This window comes from Rhea pennata, chromosome 10, assembly GCF_028389875.1.
Source record: "Rhea pennata isolate bPtePen1 chromosome 10, bPtePen1.pri, whole genome shotgun sequence".
In the NCBI taxonomy this organism is placed as follows: Eukaryota; Metazoa; Chordata; class Aves; order Rheiformes; family Rheidae; genus Rhea; species Rhea pennata.
In genome coordinates, this window is record NC_084672.1 from 432488 (window position 1) to 449269 (window position 16782).

Below are 16782 nucleotides of genomic sequence, written 5' to 3' on the forward strand. Positions count from 1 at the left end.
AGAACAGCCAGCTCCTGGCTGTGTCCTTGAATGCGTTGATACCTCCAAGGAACGGTAACGAAAACCAGTGAAATGTTAAGGGGGAAGGTTCATGGGTTCTTGCAGACACTGTTGCGGTAACTAGTTTATCCCCTTTGGCTGCTGCCTACAGGGGAACAGCAAGGAGAGAAGCATTCGGCAGAGGTCTTACGGGAGGAACAGCAAGAGGAAGAGTAACCATACTGATCCAGCGCTAACTGCTCTGCTGTTTGGTCCCTGAGCAGCCTTCCAGAAGGGGCTGCTGGAAAGCAGATCCTCTTCGCACCTAAGGCCTCATCCTGTGCTCCAGGTGCTCCCGGGGTACAGGTGTTATCTTTGGCAGGCGCCAATAGAGGTCAGCTGTGTAAGTCCAAAGCTAATAGTTTATGCAACAGATCTGCGCTTCCCGTTTGCCTGCCCTGGAGCACTGAGATAAGCAGGGGTGGTGACAGGAGGCCCTTTGTCAGCTCCTCTCCCCCCAGCAGGGTATGTCAATAAGATCCAGGTGGAGCAGCTCTGTCACCTGCCTGGGCACAGCCTGGGCTAGCGACGCATCTGAGGATACCTGCAGGGGTCCGGGAGGGGAGCAGCCTGCGCCGCTCCGTCTCTCCCACTACAGAGCTATCATCAGATTTAGGACCTGCTTCAAGAACACGTGAACTTGGGAGACCCCCTGTCTCTGTGAGCGGCTCCAGACATTGGCCCTGCATCGAAGAACTGGGACAGCGGGAGGGCTGCCGGGGAGCGAGCAGGGCCGGCCCTGACTGTTGCAGGATCCAAGGGACAGTTTCTCATGGCACGGTTGTTGTGGGGTGGCCGGTGATGGCCGAGCTGGCGTGGGGCTGCCCCCCAGGGGAGCAGCGCAGGGCTTTGCTCGCCGGTCGGGATGACGGGCCCCAGGGTCAGTTCTGACGTACCAGAACTCGAGCAGTTTGCATTTCCAGTAGGGACTTTTGGGGGACAGATGTCATTATCACCTCAGCAAGCCAGAGTTCCTGTTTCTGAAGTGATGTTATAATCAGATATTTGCCCTTCAAAACTAACCTACTTTAACAAAGAAAACTACTCTGTGCCAGATTTTCTGGGTTGTTCTCAGCATCTCAGTTACCAAGGTGACTGTTTCCTGTACGATTGCTAATGCTTTATAATCTTGATCATGATATCTAAGTGACTTCCTTCTCTTTGTCAGGAGATTTAAGATCTGCTCTTATCCTGGGCTTCTCTGAACCCCCTTCTGAAGAGTAGAGGATTCAGGTCAGTTTGGGTTCAGCTGTTTCTTTTCTTGAACTGCTTTTTGCATTGCTCTCAATGTGGATACTATGCATGCGAGGGACACAAGATGGTTTTTTAGGAATGACTGAAGCTGAAATGAACTGCAGTTCACTTCTCACCTTTTCTCCTTGGTGGAAGTCCGTCTCCTGAAATTTGAAACTAGAGCGTGATTGATTTTCCTGGTGCTGCTGCTCTCCCGCACGTTTCCCCGGGAGGCTCCGCGGCAGGGCTGGCGCGGTGCCGGCGCCGCGGAGCGGAGCGGAGCGGGAGGACCGACGGGGCGGGCGGGCGGGCGGCCGCGCTGCCGCCGCGGCGCCGGCACCGGCTGCGGCGGCGCGGGCGGGGCGGCGGCGGTGACGGCATCCGGCGGCGCCCGGCGGAGCGGCGGCCGCGCCGGGCCGCGCCGAGCCGAGCCGGGCCGGCCGAGCCGCGCCGCGCCGGGCCGCGGAGCGCCGGGCCGTTCCGGGCCGTTCCGGGCCGTTCCGAGCCGGGCCGGGCCGGGCCGGCCGCGGCGGGCGGTCCCGCGGGGCGGGGCGGCGGCGCTGACAGCTGCTGCGCGTAAACAAGCGGCCCCGCGCGGCGCCCCGGCCGCCCCTGCCTGGGCCGGGCCCGGCTCCGGGGCGGGGGCTCCGCGCTGCCCCGCGACGTGACGCGGCGGCGCCGCCGCCAGACGGGCCCGGCCGCCGGCGGGACAGGAGCGGCAGGGCCGCCCGCGCCGCGGTAAGGGCGCCGCGCCGGTGCGGGCCGGGCCGGGCCGGGGCTCGGCCCCGCTCCGCCGCGGGGGCGGCGGGGCGGCGGCGGCGGGGCCGCGCGGGCGGGGGCGGCTCCGCGCGGGACGGGGCGGCGGCGGCTCGGGGCGCTCCGCGGCGGCGCCGGGAGCCCCGGCCACGCAGGCGGCCCCGCCGCACCGCCACGAAGTCCGCCCGGCCGGGCGCGGGGGGACTCTGCTCACCGCGTCCCTGCGCGCAGCGCGGCCGCTGCGCTGCTCGGCAGCGTGGAGCCGCCCCGACGGCAGCGTGCCCGGCCGCGGCCCTGCGCCCTCCTGTCCCCCTCTGGCCGGGGCCTGGCCCTAGGGACCTCGACCGGGAGCTTCCAGGCCTCGTGCCGTGAGCCCCGTGCGAAGGTCTCCGCAGCTGGGGACACTGCGGCCGCGCTGGGGAAGCCGGCAGCCCGGGCTGCTGCAGCCCCTGGATCGCTGCCTCGTGGCAGCAAGATCCGGTGTATCGCGAAGCGCTGGCGTCCAGCGACGCTCGGGAGAGCGCCAGGCCTGCTGCCCTGTCTGCGGCCGCGGGCAGTGCGGCAATGCCACGCTGCATGAGGCCGGGCTGGTGGGCAAGACCTACGCGGCCTGGTGCCCCACGAGCTGTGGGGTTTGGCCGCGCCGGGCGTCGTGCTGCATGCAGGGCCTCTGGGCAGCTCCGTCCCCCGTGCGCGGGGAGGGTGAGCTGCTGGCGTCCGCCCTGAGCCAGGGCTGTGGTACGCGGCGCAGCCCTGCGCTGTCCTGGTTGCCTTCTTCCCGCTCGTTGGGTGGTTTGTTCCCATCCCTGGGGCTCGGAGGTTCCTTCCCACTGGAAGCTGTGATTTGGCCCTGGCAGGATGTGGGAAGCAGGGCTTCCCTCCAGCCCCGCTCGGTGCTGGCTGCTCCCGGTGCCTCGGCAGACCTGCTGAGCTTTCAGCTGGCCGAGGCCTGGTCTCTGGAGGGGGAGCTGCAGCGTGTCTGAATCGCTGCACTGTCTGCACACTGCAGCCTGTGGCAGGGTCTCGAGTCTGCTGCCAGGAATTGCTTCCCTTCTGGACGCTGCCGCAGGCTGGCTGCATGCTGTGGCCCTCTGCTTGCTAGAGGGGGATGGGGTTCGGCCCTGCCCAGCCCGTCTCCTCCGCGGCATTGCTGACTCCTGCCTTTCTTGCTCTCTCTGAAACATGCCCAGATATTTCATGATCCCTTTGGAGCTCAGTGTGTAGAGCCTCCCCTCTGACTGTCTTAATGTAGCAGTCTCCTTTGCATTAAGTGGGGGTTGCCCCTGCTTTGATTGCTCCCTGCCTTTCCCGGTCTCTTGCTGCTGCCCCACTGAGGCCGTGTGAGCTGTCCTCCAGCGTCCCTGCGTGCATGTCTCCACGCTGGAGGAGGTGTGTGTTCCTTATCCCGGTCCCTGTGGCTCTTTCCTGTGTGTTTTGGAGATGACTCACGCTGGTGTCACCATGTTGTGCTCCCGGAGAAGGGCAGAGCTGAGCTGTTGATGATGACAGGCAACAAGGCGCTCGCCGCTATCTGATTGAGAGCAGATAGCAGAGGTGCTCAGATCCTTGGCTCAGCTGACCAGGCAGCAACAGCCCTCGCCGGCGTCCTCCTTCCCTCCCCTTGCTGTCCCCGGCCGGTGAGGTCCTTCCCCGAGGGCCGACGCGTGCCCCCACGGCACAGTTGCCCTGTTGCGCTCCGGCAGAGAGAGGCAGCAGCGTGCAGCCTGGCGCCCTCTCCTCCCTCCGGCCCTGGGAGCCCCGCGTGAGCCATGGCTCTGGCCATGGTGCCTCTGCCGGCGGGCTGGGGCGAGGAGGAGCCGGGGCTCTGTGGGCATCTCCTGGTGACCAGAGAGGCCGATTCCCCTCCCGCTTGCTCCCAGTTTCTTGCCCGGATTGGCCTGTCCAGTCCCGGGCAGCTGCGGAGGAGGGAGGTGCTGTCTGCGGCGGCGCCTCCTGCCCTGCAGTTTGTCTCAGCTGTTTGCAAGTGCGGAGCGTGAGCGCGGCTGGGCACAGCGAGGGGAGAAGCAGCTCTGACACGGGGAGCACCGGCTCCGGGGCTCTGCGGCCCCCCCACGTCTGGCTCCACGGTCCGAGCTGAGGCGGGGAGCGGGGGGCTGCCTCCGTGCCCCGGCGCAGGGCGAGTCTGACCGCTGTCCCCTCTTTCTGCAGCTCCTGGTGCTGTGCCGGCCGGTGTGCTGCCGGGGGCCCGGCTGTCTGGGCTGCGTCCCCATGGTCGCTGAGACGGCGCGGGGGCCAGCGGGGCGGCGCGGGGGCCGGAGCGCCTCGGGGCGCTGACGCCAAGAGGCCGCTGGGCCGCCGCTGCCCGGACCCTGGTGCTCCCCAGCTGGAGGAAGCCCCGATACGCTGATGGATCTGAGGCCCTGCTCGCTGCTCCTGCTGTGCACGGTGGTGGTTGCCCTCGCTCTCCTGGCCCCAGAGGTGCTAGCCCAGCGTGTCTACACCAACACCTGGGCCGTTCTGGTCCCTGCAGGGCCCCAGGAGGCGGACAGGCTGGCCAAGAAGCATGGATTCCTCAACCTGGGCCCGGTAAGTGCCCCCTTGCCCAGACAGTGCGCGCTGCCGGCAGCTGGGATTGCCGCAGTCTGCGCGAGCTGGTGGGACGAGGCGGCCGCCCGTGTGCGGCGGAGCCCCGTGTCCCTGCCCTGGCGGAGCCCGCGTCCGCCAGCTGGCGAAGGGGGGATGGCGGAGGGGCGCACGTCCCACGCGCTCCGGGCAGCGCTGCCGCGGGCCCGGCACTGCCGGCCGCCGGGGCCGTGCCGCTCGGCGGCGCGGTGCTGCTCGCTCTGGCAGCTGGGCTCTGGCTCCGGAGGCGTCCGGGCATGGAAGCGGGGCTTGGCACGATGCTGCGAGGCCCGGGGCAGCTGGCAGAGCTCCTGATGTGCCAGGCGGGGTGCTTGGCTGTGCTGCTTCCTTCTCCTGCCAGCCCTTCCCTGACAGCCAGGGTTTCTTGCACCCGGCGCGGCGGGAGCTGCCCAGAGCGGGCGTCGTGGCTCGATCGGTCGGCCTGTCCTGGGGCAGGAGACGGCAGCCCGAGGGTGGCTGTGCGCCCTGCTCCGGCGGCTGGCCGTGCCGTGCGGCGGTGCCTGCCCGTTGCTGCCCCGCGCCGTCCCTGCTCCAGGGCGGACGCGTGGGGCCCTGGCTCGGCCGTAGCTGCGGCAGGGCTCTGCTCGCCACGGCGTCGCAGTCCGGACGGGGTGCGCCGCCCCTTTGAGCACAGCTCGCACAGCAGCCGCGGGAACGGGGCTGGGGAGATCCTGCGGGGCTGGTGTGTCCGCAGGCCTGGGTAGAGGGCAGCCCGTGGGCGGCTGCCCGTGCGGGCACAGCGAGTCAGAGCAGCGGGGCCGGGTGTTTCTGCGCAAGCCCACAGAACCGCAGGGCGCGCTGGGGGGAGCCAGGGCAAGTGACTGCTGTCGTCCCCCAGCTTGGAGATTTGTTGTGCCCTGGCAGCTGAGCCTGGTGCTCAGCTGCGCTGGCTCTGGCAGGAAGGAAGCTCGGGGTGAAATCCCAGAGGAAGTTGCACAATTCGTGGCTGCAGTGTCAAGACCTTGCTGTGAACCAGCTGTCTGCAAGCAGCCGCGGGGTGGGGAAGGTGGCTGCGCGGGGAGCAGCTCGCCGCCTTCTGCTGGCCGTGCGGGGCAGGAAGCCACCGGAGCCCCCAGCTCTGGGGTTTTCCTGGGGAAAGGAGGCCAGCGAGGGGCTGAGTGGTGAGCCCGGGTCTGTTCAGCCCCCCGAGGTGCTGCGGAGTGTCCCAGTTTGGCTGGAGCAGCACCCGCCTTCTCCCACGGGGCTGTGCTGTGCCACGGGTTGGCACCTTCCCACCGGGCTCTCTGAGCTCCCAGCAGAGCAGGAGCACCGAGCGCACTGGAGAGATGTCAGCTGCACTGCAATGGGAAGCGCTGGTCTGGGCATGTTTTCCCTGAGCCTGGAGCCCATCCCAGTGCCTGTGCGGCGGGACCAGGCTTGGCTGGCATAGGGAGCCTGCTCCTGGCAGAGGTGTCTGAGCTGGCCCGCTGGGGAGAGCAGAGGTGGAAGGAGGCTGCACTTTCCCTCCCGCGGCTCCTCCTGGGGGTGTTTGCTTTGCTGGGACAGGATGCGGCAGCCAGCCCAGAGGAGGGAGGCGGAGGAAAGCTGGGTGCTTCTGGCAGTGCTGCAGCGAGAGGCCCTCGGGGTCCTTATCTGAAAGGATCCTGGCCTCGGTTTGGTGTCTGGACACTGTCCTCGCAGGCACGCCGTCCTGGCGTGCTCCCTGCTGCACCTCTGCCTGCGGCCCCCGGGCGGATGGCGGTCGAGCACGGGCGCCCCTTGGGCCGTGTGCTTGTGCCCGGGCAGGGACCTGGCCTCGACAGTGTCCTGGGTGACTGCAGAGAGCGGAGCGCAGTCATCCCTGCCCTGGGACGGGCAAAGAAGGGGGGCCAGGTGCTGCCGGATCAGGCAGGGGTGGAGGGTGCTGGCGAAATCCACGGCTGCTGCCCGCGGGAGGTCCTGGCCAGGCGCTGGGGAGCCCCCGGGCCCAGCAGCGCCACGCTGTCCCTGCAGACCCAGTCGTGTCCGATGAGCAGGCAGAGGTCTGCCTGTGGGAACCATCGGGACTGTGCTCTTACCCAGAGAGGGTGGCGGTGCGCTGGGCGAGCACAGCAGGGCTGCTGCGTCCCTGCTCGCTCTGCTCCCCTGCGTGCTGCGGCTTTTTCCCTAGCAGTTCCCAAATGGCCTGAACCGTCGGGCATCGTGGGCTGTGCTGGAGGGGTGCAGTGTGCCCTGGGGAACAGGCCGAGGTCTATTTCCAAGCTTCCTCTTGGCTGCTGCAGCTCCAGAGGGGCAGGGCTATGTGACAGGACAAGGCGCCCGTGCCCTGCAGGGAGCCGGCGCGGAGCTGCTGCCGGAGGCTGGTCCTCCCTGCTGCCCGCTCGTGCCCTGTGTGTGCCCAGGCGCTCGCGTGCCAGAGGCCGGACCGCAGCGGCCGCGCTGGCAGGAGCGGCGCCCGGCTGCCGTCCGCGCCAGGGAGCGCAGCGCCGTGCCGCGAGCCGTGCCGCGGGGCTGCTGCCGTTCCCTGGGCAGCGCTGCTGGCGCGGCGTGGGCTTGATCAGGGACCGCGCTGGGAGCGCGCTCCGTGTCGTGGCCCCAGCTCGGGGGCGCGTGTGCGGGACGGGGCAGAGCGAAGCTGGGGCTTTGCCTGCCCTTTCCCCGGGGCCGGTGCCTGCTGCCAGCAGCAGCCGGCTCTGGTGATGTAGCTGTGGTTGCAGCCCTGACCGCGGCGCCCGCTCCCGCCGTCCGGCGCTGCAGCCATGGCCCGCCACGAGCCGGCTCCGTTCTCGCTGCTGGCGGAGCAGCAGCGCGCGGGAACGGCGCGCGAGGAGCCGTGCCGCGGGGGGCGGAGAGGCCGCCCTCGGCGGTGCAGCGCCGGGCGTGTGGGGCACGTCCCCGCAGAGCGCGGCGAGGCGGGCGGCGGCCGCGGGCCGTCAGCGGCGCGGCCGGAGCTGCGGCCTCTGCCTGGGGCTTGTCCCGGCAGCGCCGGCTGCGGAGCCGGCTGGGGTAGCGGCGTGCGGCCAGGCTTGATCAGCTCTGCGTGCCGGGGCAGCCGGGTCCTGAGCCGTCCTCGGAGGCCGTCTCCCCGCGATCCCCTGGCCAGTGTGCAGCGTGCCGGCAGGCAGCCCACGCTGGGCTGCTCCCGCGGCCGCCGGGTGGGCTCCGGCCCCGGCCCTGACTCTGGCCCCTTCTCCCGCGGGCGGCGCGGGCCGCCCCGCAGCGGGGCCAGCCTCCAGGATGTGCCGGAGGGGAGACGGAAATGACAGGACTGCAGAGGGTTTAAAAATAACCGTCTGGGAGGCTGCGTGGCCCCGGGCCCAGCTGGGCCCCGCTGGCGCCGTGTTCTTCCCCGTCCCGGAGCCGACCAGCCCGACCCCCCGGTCTGGGGCTGGCACTGCGCTGCGCCCCGCCGCTCTCTGTCCGTGGTCGCCCACACTCTGCTCTGCCGTTGCTGGTCGTGCCCGAGCGCGGCGGACGCTCTGGCGCAGGGTGACGTTTGCAGGGTTTTATGTGCTGGGGAAGGGGCCAGCGAGCGCCCTGGGCCCCGCGGTGCCTCTTCAGCTCGCTGGCAGCCCCAGGAGGCTCGTGCGGTGCTGGTCCTTGGCCCAGGCTCGCAGGAGGGAGGGTTGGGAGTCAGGGTCTTGTGCCCGTCTCACCCCTTCCTCTGTTGCAGATCTTTGGCGACTATTACCACTTTCGGCACAGTGGCGTAGTGAAGCGCTCGCTCTCGCCCCACCAGCCCCGGCACAGCCGCTTGGCCAGGGAGCCGCAGGTAGGTGCTGTGCGCCGTGGGTCCCTGCCCCCCTCCTGGGGGGCCTGGCCTTGGTGCTAGGAGCCGCAGGTGGCGCGCGGGCCCCGGGGCGAGGCGGGCCTCCTGTGCTCCCAGAAGGCAGGACAGGCTCGGCTCCCCGGAGCGCTCTCTCCCCGGCGCCTGGGGCGAGGCGTGCCGGGCCGCAGCGGGCCGGCGCGGTCTCCAGGTCTGCGGCTGGCGTGCCGTGCCCGGCGGGGCGTGCGGCACGGGGCGGCGGCCGGCGGGTCCGGGCTGCCAGCCGCGCTCAGCGGAGCTCAGCGCCCCGGCCGGCGCTCCGCTGGAGCCGAGCCGCGCGTGGCGTGACGCCCGGCGCCTGCTGCGGCCGGGCAGGGCCGCCCTGCTGGGCCTGCCGCCCGCTCCTGGCTCTGGGTCCGGAGCGGGCTGTGAGCTCCCCGGGCAGAGCCCTGCGGGCCGGCTGAGAGGCAGGGGGAGCTGCTGGCCGCCCCGGGAGCCGGCGCGGCGGCCTGGCTGCCGGCGAGGGCAGGCAGGGCTGCGGCGTGGCGCGGTGCGGCAGCTCCCTCCCGTCCCTCCCCCAGGTGCACTGGCTGGAGCAGCAGGTGGCAAAGCGCAGGACCAAGCGAGACGTCTTCATGGAGCCCACCGACCCCAAGTTCCCGCAGCAGTGGTACCTGGTGAGCGCCGGCAGCGTGCCGGGGCTGCGCGGCGCCTGGGCGAGGGGGCAGCTCCGCGGCACGCTGGTGCCAGCGGTGCGGGTGCAGGGGGCTGTCAGGCTGCCTGCTGACCCCGGCCGAGGGGCTGCGTGAGCAGAGCTGCGTGTTCCCTGAAAGCGACGTCGGCAGAGCCGGGGAGAGCCTGGGGCTACGCTGGTGGGGCAGCCGGCCCCTTGCTTATCCCCGGATTTGGGACCGTACGTGTGCTGCTGTCTGCAGGGTCGAGCTCGGGTGGCCATCGCAGGTCTGTTCTCTGCGAAGGCAGCTTTGCTCATTGGGCCCAAGCAGAGCTGAGGGCTGCTGCGTCCTTTCCGTGCAGCCTCTTTGGCCCTGTGCAGCACTCTGGGCCCTTGACGAAGGATTGAGCATGTTGTCTGCCCCAATCCCGTGGGGTTTCCTCATCCCTGCGCTGCAAAAGAGTGGAGCCGAAGCTGCCACTTGCATTCCCCTGCCCCAGGCCGGGAGGGTCCAGGTGCACCCCTTGCTGTGCTAGCAGCTGGGCACAGTTCACATCGCCAGGACTTCTTTTGGCAGTACAACACAAACCAGCGGGACCTGAACGTGCGTCAGGCCTGGGAGCAGGGCTACACCGGCAAGGGCATCGTGGTCTCCATCCTGGATGATGGCATTGAGAAGAACCACCCGGACCTGGAGGGCAACTATGTAAGTGCAGGATGCTCCCCCCAGGCACACAGGCTCCTGAGGCTGGACCACACGCATGAGGGAGATGTCAGGGCAGGGGTGTCAGCCTGATTCAGCCCTGGGACTGCACGGGCTCGGCAAGGCAGGGCAGGGCAGGGCATGTGCCTGCACCGAGGGGCATGGAGAAGAGCAGCAGGGAGGAGGAAGCGCTGCGCCCTCCATCGCTCAGCCCGGCATCATGGACGTGGGCTTCGGGCATGGCCCTGCGCGGTGGCCCGGGTCACCAGCCTGTAACTGCCGTGTCTGTCCTCCAGGATCCAGGGGCTAGCTTTGATGTCAACGACCAGGACCCAGACCCGCAGCCCCGCTACACGCAGATGAACGACAACAGGTGAGGAAGGAGGCGACGGCGAGGGTGGCGGAGCCCCGCTGCAGGAGGGGGTGCGGATGCCCCGCTGCGCGCCCCCCCTGAGCGCGCCGCGTGCCATTCCCCCGGCAGGCACGGCACGCGCTGCGCCGGGGAGGTCGCTGCCGTGGCGAACAACGGGATCTGCGGCGTCGGCGTGGCTTACAACGCCAGGATCGGAGGTGGGCGTCCCCTGCCCCGGCGGTGCGGCTGTGACGGGGGGTCTCGGTGCTGCCGTGGCAGCCGGTAGCGTGGGGCGCCGGCAGCGGGCTCTGGGCTGCGGCAGTGCCGAGCGGGGCCGGCCGGCCCGGCGCGGCGCCGGCGCAGTGACGTCTGCTCTCTGGCCCTAGGCGTGCGCATGCTGGATGGGGAGGTGACTGATGCTGTGGAGGCCCATTCCCTCGGCCTCAATCCCAACCACATCCACATCTACAGTGCCAGCTGGGGCCCCGAGGACGACGGGAAGACGGTGGACGGCCCGGCCCGGCTGGCGGAGGAGGCCTTCTTCCGAGGGGTCAGCCAGGTGAGCCGGAGAGCGTGCGGGGGCGGCTGCTGGCCTCTCCCCCAGGCCCGCCCTGCTTGTCTTGGGCAGCTGCGTTGTCCTGGCTCTCCCTGGTGAGCTGCCTTTCACCCATCTCTGCAATCTGGTACTGTTGGTTTTTCCGGTTCTTCCTGTGTGATGGCCCTGAGTCATGGCTCTTCCAGTGCTTATCTCTCCTTTGTGAGTAGCCCTGTGCCCTGCCGTGCTTGTCGAGCAGCCCTTGTCCTCGCTGCTCAGAAAGCTCCCCCAGAGCCTGGCGCTGGGCCTGTCTGCCCTGCTCTGTGAACACTGCGCTGGTTCCTGTCCCGATGCGTGCCAGCAGCTCACCCGTGCTCCTGCTGCCTGTCCTCCCTCCCCGCTCTCCTCGCCTGCTGTCAGTCTGCTTTTGCCTTGGCTGAGCCATGATGCAGCCTACATGGTTCGTCTGCGCTGCGTGTTTCTGCTTGGGGTTCCCTGCACGGAGAGACGTGTGCTGTGCAAGGCAAGGCTGCCAAACCCGCCCGGCTGGGCCGCGCCGCCCGGTCGCACGTGCTGTGAACGGCGTTCAGCAGCTGGTGGTACCACTCTGCGGGGCTCTGGCGGGGCTGCCAGGCAGCTGCGAATCCCACACAAACCCCTCAAATCAGCCTGGATCATTTCCAGGCAGGGAAAGACATCAGTTCTTGGGAACCCCCCTGCTGCAGCGCCTGCTGCCACGGAGCTCCTTGCCTTGGGGGGCAGCGCCCACAGCCTCTGCGGAGCTGCCCTGTGTCTCCTCTGCTCCCAACCCATGTCACGCAGCATGACGGCACTGCGGAGGCGGTGCTGGGAGACCGCACCGGGGCAACCCAGCAGCACCGGGGCTCCTGGGGTGCCGGCTGCACGTGCTCATGGTCTTGTCTCTGCCGCTGGGACTAAAGGCACTCTGGGGCCAGGACTGCCTGTAAGCTCCCCGGCAGCAGGAGCAGTGCCCCGGCACTAGCCCTCGCCCTGCCTCCATGTCTAGGGCCGTGGGGGACTCGGCTCCATCTTCGTCTGGGCGTCCGGGAACGGGGGCCGCGAGCACGACAGCTGCAACTGCGACGGCTACACCAACAGCATCTACACACTGTCCATCAGCAGCACCACGCAGTACGGCAACGTGCCCTGGTACAGCGAGGCCTGTTCCTCCACTCTCGCCACCACCTACAGCAGCGGCAACCAGAACGAGAAGCAGATCGTGAGTCTGGGCTGCTGGTGCCGACGGGCTGGGAGCTCGTGGAGGGGCGGCGAGCTGCAGCCGGGGTTGGGGCCGAGCGTGCCGGGGTGCGGTGGCAGCGCCGCTGGTGTGCGGAGCCGGCCCCGCTCCGCATGTGGGTCTCCGCCATGCAGCGGCCCTGCGGGTTGCTCTCGTGAGATCAGGCCAGGTCGGCCGTTCCGCCCCGCATCCCTCAGCGGGGATGCACGTGCCTTGGAGACGAGCTCCCGGTCGACGGCCTGGACCAGCTGGTGCTGCATCTCTTACCCTCGGGCTCTTTCTTGCAGGTGACAACTGACCTGAGACAGAAGTGCACCGAATCGCACACGGGGACATCGGCCTCAGCCCCCCTTGCTGCCGGCATCATTGCCCTCGCCCTGGAGGCAAAGTAAGGCCAGGCGCAGAGCGGGGTGGGGGGAGGCTGAAGCCCTGCGTGAGCCAATGGACCTCAGCGTGGGACTCAGCCGGGGCCGGGAGGAGCTGTGTCGGTGTCTGAGCCTCTCCTCTCCCTGCAGCAAGAACCTGACGTGGCGGGACATGCAGCACCTGGTGGTGCAGACATCGAAGCCGGCGCACCTCAACGCAAACGATTGGGTCACCAACGGCGTCGGCCGCAAAGGTGCCCGGGGCGCTGGGTTCTGGCGGGCTGGGCCGGGCTTGGGGGTCGTGTCCTGGAGCGCCGTGAGCCCGGGGCGCTGGGGGCAGAGCACCGCAGTGGCCCCGGGAAGGGCGGAGGAGGCAGAGCGGTGCGTTGCACCGTGAGCAGAGCAGCGCGCGGGCGCCGGCCGGGACGGTGCGTGGGCTCCTTCAGGGATGTCCTCGCTTCCCTGACCGCCTCTGTCCACAGTCAGCCACTCCTACGGCTACGGCCTGCTGGATGCTGGGGCCATGGTGAGCCTGGCCAAGAACTGGACCACGGTGGGACCTCAAAGGAAATGCGTCATCGACATCCTCACGGAGCCGAAGTAAGGGCTGGTGAGCGCAGGTGGGCATTGCCCAGCGCCTGCCACGTGCCCAGCTCCACCCAGGAGCCAGGCTGGGGAGGGTCTTGGCCCCAGGACAAGGAGGATCTCGTGAGCTGAGCTGTGTCCTCAACCCTTCATCCAGTGGGGCACCATCTCAGGAGAGCCTGGGAAGGGCTGGCAAAGCTGCCTTCAGCTTGGTTTCTGGGAGGTGCCAGTGCTTCCTGCTCCTGCTCCAGCTGGGCAGGGCTAGTGGGGAGACATCCAGACTGGGATGCTGTGGTTTTGGGAGCAGCAAGCACGAGGCGTCAGACAGAGGGGCTTTTCAGGGGTCAGACAGAAGCTCCTTTTACTCCCACTTGGCTGCGGCTGCCGCGCAGCATGTGCCGCGTCTCGTGTGGCCGCGGCCAGGGCGCTCCCGTCCCTGGGTGCAGTGGCTGCCAGCTCTGCTTGGTGCCCTGCCTGCTCCTTCGGGACTGCAGCCTCGGTGCGCGGGGGCCGGTGCGGGCCCCGCTGGCGCAGGACCGACATTCCTCGTGCTCGGCGTCGCCGGGCTCCGCGGGCGGGAGCCGGCCCCGCGCGGCGGCCGCGGGATGGGGCCGCTCCGGCGCCCTGTCCCATGGCTGGCGGGGCCCCGTGGGGCGGTGCTGGCCCCGTGTCCGGCGAAGAAAGGGCCCATTCACGGCGGGCACAGAGCAGGGATTCAGGAGCGGCAGCTGGGCAGGGCGAAGCCCCCCCAGCCCTTCCGGGAACGGGGGCGAGTCGCGGGTGCCACCGCGGCTGTGCTCTGCTCGGGGCCACGTGGGGAGGAGGCTCAGCCCGGCCGCTGTGGGGCTGAGCCCCGCCAGCGCCGCCCACCGGGCCGGGCTGGGCCGGACCGAGGGCTCTGCGGCACCCACTCACCGGGGCTCCCGTCACCCTCGGCTTTCCTGGGCAGGGACATCGGGAAGCGCTTGGAGGTTCGGCGGAAGGTGGACGCCTGCTTGGGGAAGGCGAACTATGTTAGCCGGCTGGAGCACGTGCAGGCCAGGCTGACGCTGTCCTACAACCGACGGGGGGACTTGGCCATCCACCTCGTCAGCCCCATGGGCACCCGCTCCACCCTCCTGGCCTCCCGGTAGGTGCTGGTGGCAGGGCACCGCCGGGGGCCCCGGCTGGGCAGGCGCGAGCAGGTCCAGGATACATCTTGCCCCGCTCTCGCCCCAGGCCCCACGACTACTCGGCGGACGGCTTCAACGACTGGGCCTTCATGACGACGCACTCCTGGGACGAGGACCCCGCTGGGGACTGGGTGCTGGAGATCGAGAACACTAGTGATGCCAACAACTACGGTAGGGCTGGGCCGGGATCCCTGCTACTGCCGGGCTGGGAATGCACGTGGAGCGGCGTGAGCTGCTGGCATCTCCCACGGGCGCAGTGGGTGCTGGCGGTGCCTCGGCCGGGGCCGGGAGGGGACGCGGGGTCCCAGCAGGTTGGCACCATGCCGTACCGGTGCCCATGACCCGGTGGCGCCATGGGCCTGTCCTGGGCCAGGGCTGGGCTCTGCTGGGCGCTGGGCAACAGCCTGGCCACTCCCGGGGCCCGGAGCGGGAGCGGACAGCCCGGGGGGCGCAGCGGCGGCTCCTCACCCCGCCGTGTCCTTGCAGGCACGCTGACCAAGTTCACGCTGGTGCTCTACGGCACGGCGACTGAGTCCCCAAGTCTCTCCAACCAGCTGGAGAGCAGCGGTTGCAAGACGCTGACATCCAGCCAGACCTGCGTGGGTGAGTGTGGGGCGAGGGGGAGCGCTGGCGCCCGGCCATGGAGTGGCCCAGCTGCCCGGTGCCCCCTGACCACTGCCTCTCCCTCAGTCTGCGAGGAGGGGTACTACCTGCACCAGAAGAGCTGCTTGAAGCACTGCCCGCCGGGCTTCGCGCCCGGCGTCCAGAGCACACACTACACCCTGGAGAACAGCGTGGAGCCCATCTCGCCCCACCTGTGCCTGCCCTGCCACCCCTCCTGCGCCACCTGCTCGGGGCCCACGGCCAACGAGTGCCTCACCTGCCCTGCACACTCGCACTTCAGCAGCCTCGACCTGTCCTGCTCCCACCAGACGCAGAGCAGCCGTGCGTCGCCTGCCCTGGCTGACGGCGAGGCGCTGACCGAGGCCCCCCCGCCTGCCAACCTTCCCGTCCTCATTGCCAGCCTCAGCTGCCTCCTCATCATCGTCATCTTTGTCACCGTCTTCCTGGCGCTGCAGCTGCGCTCGGGCTTCAGCCTGCGGGGCGTGAAGGTCTACGCCCTGGACAGCGGCATCATCTCCTACAAGGGGCTGCCCTCGGATGTGTGGCAAGAGGAGGGCCCCTCCGACTCGGACGGTGAGGAGTACGAGGCTCACAGTGAGAGGACTGCCTTCATCAGAGACCAAAGTGCCCTTTGATGAGCCCTCTGGCCCCTCCATCCTGCCCGGCACCGGGGCCGGCCAGGCAGAGGGGCCCGGACTCTGCTCCCGTCCGCTCCCCAGGGCTCCAGCTGCTCCAGAGGCCCTGCTGCCGCCGTCCCGTGCTCGGCACCATCCTGCGGCATGGGGCTGCTTCGGGGGCCCCGCTGCCGCCATCCCGTGTCTGGCACCGTCCTGGGGCCTAGGCTGCTCCTGGGGGCCCCGCTGCCACCGTCCCACACTCGGCACCGTCCGGGGGCCCCACTGTCGCTGTCCCGCACTTGGCACTGTACTGGGGCTCAGGCTGCTCTGGGGGCCCCACTACCGCTGTCCCGTGTCTGGCACCACCCCCTAGCCTGGGCTGCTCCGGGAGCCCTGCTGCTGCTGTCCCATGTCTGGCACCATCCCACAGCCTACGCTGATCCAGGGGCCCTGCTGCTGCCATCTCTTGCTTGGCACCGTCCTGGCTTTGCACCGCCGATCCAGGCCCTGTGTCTGTCCTGCACTAGGCGCTGGTGAGGTTGGGGGCCGCGGCGGCCCTCACCGTTGCTGGCCTGCGCTGGCAGCCGGAGCCCTGCCCGGGCGTCTGCTGGCTGGGGTTGCAGCACAGGGCAGGGGGCTCTGCCCTGCGCCAGCTGGGCCACGGGGTCCCTCTGTCCCCGCAGCCCCTGGCACCCGCCTGGCCCCAGCTGCCTCCGTCTGCCCGTGCCCTTCAACAGCAATAATGGCCAGGCCTGGGCTGTCACTGCCTGCTTCCCGCTGCCTCCCCCTCCCTGCTGCCACGGCAGGGACGTGGTGCCTCGCTGCCCTGCAGGGCAGTGGGGACGGTGCCCCGGCCCGTGCCCAATCTGTGCCATGCCGTGCCGCACCCAGCTCAGCCCTCCACGCACGGGTGTGCTGCCGGTGCCTGGGCACCGCTCGGTGCCGGGGGCAGCTCTGCCCCGTGCTCCTGCCCGTGCGGGGACGTGGCCCTTCCTGCGGCAGCGCCCCAGCACGCTTCCCCTGCCCCCCGACGTGCCTTGCCCCCCTCAGTGACAATCTGTCTGCCCCTAGTCGGAGCCCCTGGGGCTGGGCCGGGGCCGTGCACCCCCTCCGCAGCCCCCGCGCACGGGGGCTGCGCCGCCCCACAGTGATGGCGCCCACCGCCAGCCCCGGCACGGTGTCACCCGCCGGGGGCCACAGGACTATTTTTCTATAATAACTTTTTGGTGCACAGTAATTTTTTCTTGTAATTTAATCAGCCAGGAGCTGCCTCCTGAGCCTGTTTTTAATTTAATGGATGTGGATATAACGCTAGAGAGACTGAGTTATTAAATGTTCAGAACTATGCAAACCAGCTCCCCGCGGCCTGTGCTCTGTGTCCGTGGCCCTGCACGGCGCCAGGGCCGGGCATCCCGTGGCCCCGGCCGGGCAGGGAACCGCCCCGGAGCCGGTGCCGTCGGGCACGGACCGGCCCCGCTCCCCCGAGCCGCAGGAAGCAGCTGCTGCTGAGGAACCCGCAGGAACGGGGAAGCGATTCGGGAAGCGGCGGCGGGGCGGAGC

The 16782-nt window shown here is 69.4% G+C and overlaps 1 protein-coding gene across 1 annotated transcript; it reads left to right on the plus strand.

Moving 5' to 3' along the window:
- Positions 1–1957: 1957 nt before the first annotated feature.
- FURIN (furin, paired basic amino acid cleaving enzyme) lies at positions 1958–16578 on the plus strand. Its single transcript, XM_062583565.1, has 16 exons — positions 1958–2010; positions 4198–4575; positions 8246–8344; positions 8920–9015; positions 9589–9717; positions 10011–10087; positions 10196–10284; positions 10453–10625; positions 11629–11841; positions 12147–12247; positions 12375–12478; positions 12707–12824; positions 13759–13938; positions 14028–14152; positions 14468–14584; positions 14672–16578. Exons 2-16 carry the CDS (start codon positions 4396–4398, stop codon positions 15238–15240), a joined length of 2370 nt encoding a protein of 789 aa, XP_062439549.1. The 5' UTR covers positions 1958–2010; positions 4198–4395; the 3' UTR covers positions 15241–16578.
- Positions 16579–16782: the final 204 nt, after the last annotated feature.